This window comes from Agelaius tricolor, unplaced genomic scaffold (genome assembly GCF_023055355.1).
Source record: "Agelaius tricolor isolate 1412-34295 unplaced genomic scaffold, bAgeTri1.0.p SCAF_69, whole genome shotgun sequence".
Lineage (NCBI taxonomy): Eukaryota > Metazoa > Chordata > Aves > Passeriformes > Icteridae > Agelaius > Agelaius tricolor.
The window spans coordinates 851,438-859,203 of record NW_027269329.1 but is presented as its reverse complement, the minus strand read 5'-3'; the positions used below and the strand labels follow the sequence as shown (position 1 = coordinate 859,203).

Genomic DNA, 7,766 nt, shown 5'->3' with positions numbered 1-7,766 from the left:
CACTCTGGCTCCCATCAGGAATGGCCGAGTCTTTGCCCTCCAAGTTTTTCCCCAGCACGTTCCCATCCCTTGTGTTCCCTTGGTGCTGCATCCCTGTGCTGTGAACTCCCAGGTGGCTCCTCTGTGCCACAAATGTGACGGGAAATAAAGATTTCTGTGCACGGACAGAACTGGTTTGTGAGGTTCTATTCTCCTTTGTCAGTTTGCTTCCCAAAAAAAAAAATGAGTAAAACATCCAAAACATTCTGCAGGGAAATGTTCTCCAGCCTCCGGTGCTGGAGCAGATCTTTCCTGCACCCAACATAATTTTCCCCTCTTTCATCCTGATCCCATTCCCTGTGTCCTGTCCCTGCAGTTCCTGAGGAAAAGTCCCTTTCCAGATTCCCTGGAGCCCCCGCAGATCTCGGAGGGGCTCTGAGGTCTCCACGCAACCTCCTCTCCCCCAGGCTGAACATTCCCAACCCTCCCAGCCTGGCTCCACAGGGGAGGGGCTCCTCTTATCAATTTCATGGCCTCCTCTGGACTTGCTCCAACAATTCCATGTCCTTCTTATGCTGGGGACACCAGAATCGGACACAGCATTCCCAGTGGGATCTTACCAGAGCAGAAATACCTCTCCCTCACCATCCTGCCCACCATCCTTTGCATGCAGCCCACAGACAGCTGGCTTTCCTCTCAAATCAGGAAAATCCTCTCAAAAAGGACTCTCAAATTCCTCTTTGGAACTGGTGGGATTAGTCTTGAGTCCGGTAAACTTTAAGCCCAGAGGTTTGTTTTTTTTTTCACCTCACAAACACACCTGGTTGGGAGGAAACAAAATTAGGAGTTACAGGGATCATCGGCCATGAAACTCCTGATGGAACACCGCTGACAGATTCCTGCCTTTTGGAGAAAACTGGACAGTTCTTCTCCAGGATCACGGCCCACATTGTCAGCATCACTGTGCCTGAGGGAATCTGGTGGGAAATGGGATCCAGGGTAGGATCTGGCCAGGGATTTGTCCTCTCTCGTATCAACCACCACCAAGGTGTTTGCAGTGAGGAGATGAAGAGGCACCATGACCCACCAGCCCTTCCCAAAGGCTCCAGGACTCCAGGAAAAAGGGCCCAGCTGAGCATCACAAAAGAGAATGTGTCCCTGAAGCATTTTACATCCTCATTTCCCTTTGCCCAACACACGCATCCAAACTTCTCCCAAACCTGGAGAGGTTGTGGCAGTGTCCACCCTGTACCCCAACCACATTTTTCCTACATCTCTGGCAAACAAATCCATGGGTTGCAGGGCCAGTACTTCCTTCCAGGGGTCCCACCCTGGGCTCTCCACACTCTGTGATCTGCAGGAGCTCCTCTCACCACCCCTCCAAAAACCTCCACAGCCTTTCCACATCCCTGGGTCAGGACGAGCTGCTCACGCTGGGTGTCCCTCTGTGCCAATGAGCTGCTAATCCTGAGTCTGGCTAATCCCGAGTCCTAATCTGGGCAAGTCCCTACAGGTTGAAGGCACGGAAGGGATCAATGTGTTGAGATCCTCAGGAGTACAACACCCACACGCCAGAGCTGGGAGCCAGAACAGCGGCGACACCTCAGATCTGGAGATGAGAACAGAGATAAGGCCATGGGAGGGACTCCAAGGCCAAACAAAGGAAGCCCCTGCACGTGTGTCCCCACTGCTGGTGGCCCTGTCCCCATCCCAAGGGTGTCGTGTGAGTGCTCAAAGTCACGTTCGTGGTGACAGCCGGGACCTGCTGCTGCTGTCACCCATCCACACGGCCAAAACCCCTATTAGTCCTTCCTCTACTCAGTGTGCCGGGAGGGCGGATGCTGCTGTCAGGCTCCAAACACGCGTGACACAGAGCTGGTGCTGGGACAGCTGTGCTGACAAACTGTCATCCTCCAGCAGGGAACACAGCCAGGTGACTGCCCTGCTCAGGCGTGGGCGGGGTGGCCACTGAAGACCCTCAGAAATGGGTCCTGCTGAGGTAGAGGGGGTGTTTAATGTCCTAGAGTTCAAGGGTCAGGTCTTGATGGCCTTCAAGTGCAAACTTTGGATTCCAAGGATGGAGGAGGTTGGAACCTTGGAAGGATTCCAGGGTTTTCCCCACTCCAGCCTGGAGACTGAGACCCCTAGAAGCTGGAGCTGAGCACAGATCTCCGTGGAAATCCAACAGCTGCTTCCACTTTGGGGGTCACAAAAGACTGGAGGGAAAAGTCCCCTTTGTCACTGTCACCCTCACAGCGTCCTCTGGCACAGATGTGGGCAGCTCCAAAGCAGGGAACTCCATTGGGGTGGCACCTCTGGCCTTTCCCAGCAGGATGGATGTGCTCCTGCTCCCCATCTTGCCAGTCCTTGAGGGAATTCTTAAAATTCTGTGTGACTTTTCTCAAGCACATCCTTTATCCTTGTACTTCCATCACTCTGTCTCCAACTCACTCCACTCGGCATCTGCTCAGTCCCCACTCTGTCCTGAGCACCCAGGGAGCTCCATCCCAGCAGAAACACACTGGGGCCCCCTCCAAAATAGACCCCAAGATGTCGTTCGCCCCAAAAATTCGGAGCAAGGCTCCCGGAAGGGAATCATTAGGCGGAATTAGCGGCCGCGATACAGAACGGGGCCGATGCGCCTCCTTCGCATCTCCTCTGCTGCAGGTGAGTCAAGGAAGGAGGCAGCTGAGGCCAAGCTCTGTCAATAAATCTCTCAGCATTCCTTAGGGTGTCTCACTTCCCTCGGGAGCGTGGTGCAGCCAGTATAAAAGCTCAGCCATCCCCGGGCTCCTCATTCAACCCACACCGAGCATCGCGACGTCCCCACCAGCACCGAAGGTAAGCCCGTGCATACGGAAACTTCTGGAACATCTACGCAGGGAGATCCCTCCATCAGTTTGTCCTTGGGTGTTCTTGGAAATGTGATGGCTCCAAAACCAACTGGAGGTGCCAACAGAGCTCCCTCCCTTAGACAGGGGCGTTGCAGGTGGAGCTCTGAAAGCTGAACTTTGAGCTGCTGAGTCAGTGTGAGACATCCAGAAGGATCCACACCATTTCTGAGGCGTGTCAGAGCGTGCGTGCAAACCTCAGGAAGTGTTCCCAACCTCCCTGCATGCAGAGGGTTCCTGGAACTGTTGTGACCTGCAGAGATCTCCCTGGGATGTCGGGGCAGGTCTCAGGGTGGGAGTTTAAAGTAGGGCTGCAGAAGATGGGACAAGTCCTGGGAACTCTTCCTTCCTGAGCTGGGAAGGCTCAGCTGCTTCTCCAAGGTTCTCCTTTCTGACAGCTCCGTTCCTTGCAGGGTCACTGCTCCAAGATGTGCTCCAGACAAAGCTCCGGAGGCTGCCATGGGATGTCCTCCCAGTCCAGCGGGTGCCACAGCTCCTCCAGTTACCAATCCGAAGGCTCCTCCTGCTGCGGGGGCGGAGGGGGCAAAGTCATCATCAGCTCTGGCGGTGGAGGAGGTGGATCCTGCTGCAGCGGGGGCTCCTCTGGATATGGGATGGGAGGGGGATACTGTGGTGGATCTTCAGGATCAAAGAGCATCATTGGAGGGGGAAGCAGCGGAGGATACTCAGGTTGTGGCATGGGAGGAGGGTACGGTGGTGGCTCTTCAGGGTCAAAGAGCATCATTGTAGGTGGAGGTAGTGGAGGTTCCTCTGGATGCTGCAGTGGGGGCTCCTCCAGCTATGGAATGGGTGGAGGATATGGTGGTGGCTCTTCAGGATCAAAGAGCATCATTGTAAGTGGAGGTAGTGGAGGTTCCTCTGGGTGCTGCAGTGGAGGATCCAGCTATGGAATGGGTGGAGGATATGGTGGTGGATCTTCAGGATCAAAGACCATCATTGGAGGGGGAAGCAGTGGAGGGTCCTCTGGATGGTGCAGTGGAGGATCCAGCTATGGGATGGGTGGAGGGTACAGTGGTGGATCCTCGGGATCAAAGACCATCATTGTAGGGGGAGGTAGTGGTGGATCCTCTGGATACTGTGGTGGAGGATCTTCAGGTTATGGCATGGGTGGAGAATGTGGCGGTGTGTCTTCAGGAACCAAGATCATAATGGGAGAGGGAAGCAGTGGAGGTTCCTCTGGGTGCTGCATTGGAGGATCCAGCTATGGAATGGGTGGAGGATACGGTGGTGGATCTTCAGGATCAAAGAGCATCATTGTAGGTGGAGGTAGTGGAGGCTCCTCTGGATACTGTGGTGGAGGATACAGCTATGACATGGGAGGAGGATACAGCGGTGGCTCCTCAGGCCAGACCATCATCATCAGCTCTGGAGGTGGCGGTGGAGGCTCCTCGCAGCAGAAATGTCCCATTGTCATCCCCAGCGTGGTGTCCCACCAGAGCAAGCAGAGCTCCTATTGGCCCTATGGCCAGCAGAAGTGAAAGCCCTGGCCAGCTCCAGTTCTGAGTCTCTGCCATGGCTCCTCCTTGCCTCCAGCCTGGCTCTGCTGCCTGGTCCTTCCCAGCGTGTCCTCTCCTGTCCCTGTTCCCTGGATCCTCGTGTGAGATCTCCAGGATTGCCCTGCTGTACCCTGCTCCTGGTGTTGGGGTGCCTTTGATAGTGTTCTGCCACTTCTTACACCCAATAAATGTTACAACTGCTCAAACCTGCCCTTTTTTTGGGAATTCATTTCTCTCTTGCACTACCAACCCGCACTTCATGGTCTTGGGATGTGGAAAAGTCTCTGACGAGATGTTTCACCCCAAAGCCACCTGGTTTATTGTCCCAGAGGTTTTTCACTTTCATTTTCCACCTGGGCTCTGTGAGGGAGGAACAGAAGACCCCAAAATTAGAAGGAACAACAGCACCAACACCCTTTGGTGCAGGGCCTCTGTGTCCTCTGAGGTGCCAGCACTCAATGCCACCTCCGTGGACCTGAGGGGAGATGTGACCAGGCCCATCAGGCTCAGTCAGGAAGAGCAGGGATTGGGGATGACCCAGCTGCAGCAGGTGGGCAATAAAACATCCATGACAGCATCCACAGCTTTGCCATCCTCCCCTTTCCTGCAGCAAGCTGAGGGAACACCCTCAGGCTGTGCCAGGGGAGGCTCAGGGTGGAACCAGGAGGAATTTCCTCATGGAAGGATGGTCAGGCCTTGGATGGGGCTGCCCAGGGAGGTTTGGAGTCCTCATCCCTGGAGGTGTCCAAGAAAGGACGGGAAGAGGCACTCAGTGCCCTGGGCTGGCTGACAAAGCAGGGACAGGCAGGACTCGATGGTCTGGGAGGGCTTTTCCAACCACAGGGATTCTGGAATTCCATGATCTGTACCCAGAGGGAAGCCTCACCTTCAAACCAGCCAACCCAGCCCGAGGTCAGGCCGGAGGGAATAAAACCAGCATCAAATCCCTCAGGCTGCTCCAAATCTCCCTCCCAGTCTCAAAAATCCCCCTCTCCCCAGGCTTTGCAACCTGTCCTGGCAGCCCCACAGCCCCACACACGGATTTCTGCCCGGGGATGGGGTTTTGGCCAAAACTGGGACTTTTTGTCACCACGGCAGAACTTTCCGGAGCTGGTCCAGCCTCCAGGAGCTGCTCTGCGGCCCCGCTGCTTGTTCCAAACCAGGGGAAGGAGGTGAAAAAGAAGGAAGGGAGGGATGTGGAGGCATAATCCTTCATTAAAGCGTAATCCAGCCAGGCTGGGTTTAAGCATGGGGACATTCCCACCTCCGCAAATTCTGCCTTTTCTAAGCTCTCTTTGAGCACCCTTGCAAAATTCCCACTTCAGGCATCAATCACTTTGAACGAACTTTTGGCTCATCTGCAAATATTTTCCTCGGAAAAAAAAAAGTTCCCCCTGGAGCCACCGGGGAGGGATCAGGTTGTCACCAGAGCTTTGGGAGCTGTTCCTCCCCACGGTCCCTGCTACACCCACATCCCCACCCACCTCTCCCGGGGTTGGGGGCCGGAGGATTCCTGCGTAGCCCAGGGCAGGGGCGCAGGAACGGGCTCATTACTCAGAAGTGACAATTACGGCAGCGAAATGAGCGGTCTGAAGGGAGATACGGATCGGGAGTCAAAGCAAACACTGAAGTCGCAGTTTGGTAAATAAATCCTTCTCATTCCCGAGGGTGTCTCACTTCCCTTACATGTTAAACGCCATATAAATGTTCCCGAGGCTGTTTAAGCTCCTCATTCAGTCGACTTTTACCTTCTAAATGTGTTTCCGATGGCTGAAGAGGGTAAGTCTCTTTTTTTTCTGGGATTTTATCCTTTCCTAGTCATGGGATGAGGCTGATCTGATACCTTGGCTCGTGGTGGCAGCAGGACCCCTCTGCCTGAGCCAAATCCTCGGGATTTGGGAGGGCTCCAGCTCCGTTCTGGGTCCAATCCCTGCTGAGAAAGATGAAATCAAGGCACCAGAGTGGGATGCAGAGGGACGAGCAGGGTAAAAACCCAGATGGGTCGGCAGGTGGGGACTGCACAGCCTCTGTGGGTTTGAATGTGCAGGGCACATTTTTATATTATTTAATAACAGCTGGACCTCAGACTGGCCACGAACCTCTGCGGTTGAGCCAATCAGCTTCTATAAAAGAATTTTGGGGCTGCAGTAACAGAGCCAGGGTGGAAACTTTTATCCATTGCTCTTGCAACAACTGAGGAAGAGAAATGAAGATGATCCTCGGTAATTTTGCAGCTCTGTGGACACGAAAATGAGTGAGGCAAACCAAGGCAGTTCTTAGAGGGGAAAATAGTACATTTCAGGTTTTATATTATAGCTTTTGGATTCAGAACATATTTTAGCTTTTGGATTCTGTGGAATTAGAGGTAGAAAGAGGAAAGCTATCCCAGGAAGACCCCAGATTTCCTTGGATTTGAAGAGCTGGGGCTTGGAGCAACCTGGTCTAGCAGAAGGCGTCCCTGTCCATGGTAGGGGGTGGCATTGGATCAGCTTTAAGGTCTTTTCCAACCCAAACCACCCCACAATTCCGTGATCCTCTAACAGCTCAGTTTCAAAGCCTGGAACTGTCACATTGCCTGGCACCAGCACAAAGTGAAACAGTGCAAGTTTGGGGATGTTTCCCTTTCCTCTTCCAGCTCTACCACTGGGAGTGTTTTCCTTTCCTCTTCCAATTTTACACCAGGGGATGTTTTCCTTTCCTCTTCCAATTTTACCACCAGGGGTGTTTTCCTTTCCTCTTCCAATTTTACAACCAGGGATGTTTTCCTTTCCTCTTCCAGCTCTACCACTGGGAGAGTTTTCCTTTCCTCTTCCAATTTTACCACCAGGGATGTTTTCCTTTCCTCTTCCAGCTCTACCACTGTCTGCGGCGCAAATGGTCGCGGCAGAACCGGGGCTACAGCCGCGAGATCTCCCTGAGCCACCGCGGCTTCTGCTCGGGCGCCTTCACCAACCGCCACGGCCGCGCCTCCTTCTCGTGTGGCGGGGACAGTTCCGTCACCTACAGCCGGAGACCCTCGTCCTGCCCGCCCCTGCCAGCGCCAGCCCCCTACAGCATCTCAGGGAGGTTCTCGTGTGACACCGACGGGTCCCTCGTGGTCAGCAGTGGGGACTGTGGGGTCACGTCTGCTTGGGACCCCGTGGTGAGGACGGTCCCTGTTTATGGCTCCGGAATGGGGATGGAGTACGGTGGTGAGGATGTGGGGTCGGCCATCAGCAGCGCGGGAGGAGGCGGAGGATCTGTTTACCACGGAGGGAATTCAGGAGTGGTGGAGGGAGCAGGGGCTGGGTATGGATATTCTGCACCCCTGAGTGACACCCTAAGCACGGGGAGGGTCTCTGAGGGATCGGGGTACTACGGAGGAGGGTATGGATATGGG

The 7,766-nt window shown here is 54.4% G+C and overlaps 1 protein-coding gene across 1 annotated transcript; it reads left to right on the top strand.

Moving 5' to 3' along the window:
* The first annotated feature begins 3,298 nt into the window (after positions 1-3,298).
* LOC139585084 (loricrin-like) lies at positions 3,299-4,369 on the top strand. Its single transcript, XM_071417527.1, has one exon. It carries the CDS (start codon positions 3,299-3,301, stop codon positions 4,367-4,369), a length of 1,071 nt encoding a protein of 356 aa, XP_071273628.1.
* The last annotated feature ends 3,397 nt before the right edge of the window (positions 4,370-7,766 follow it).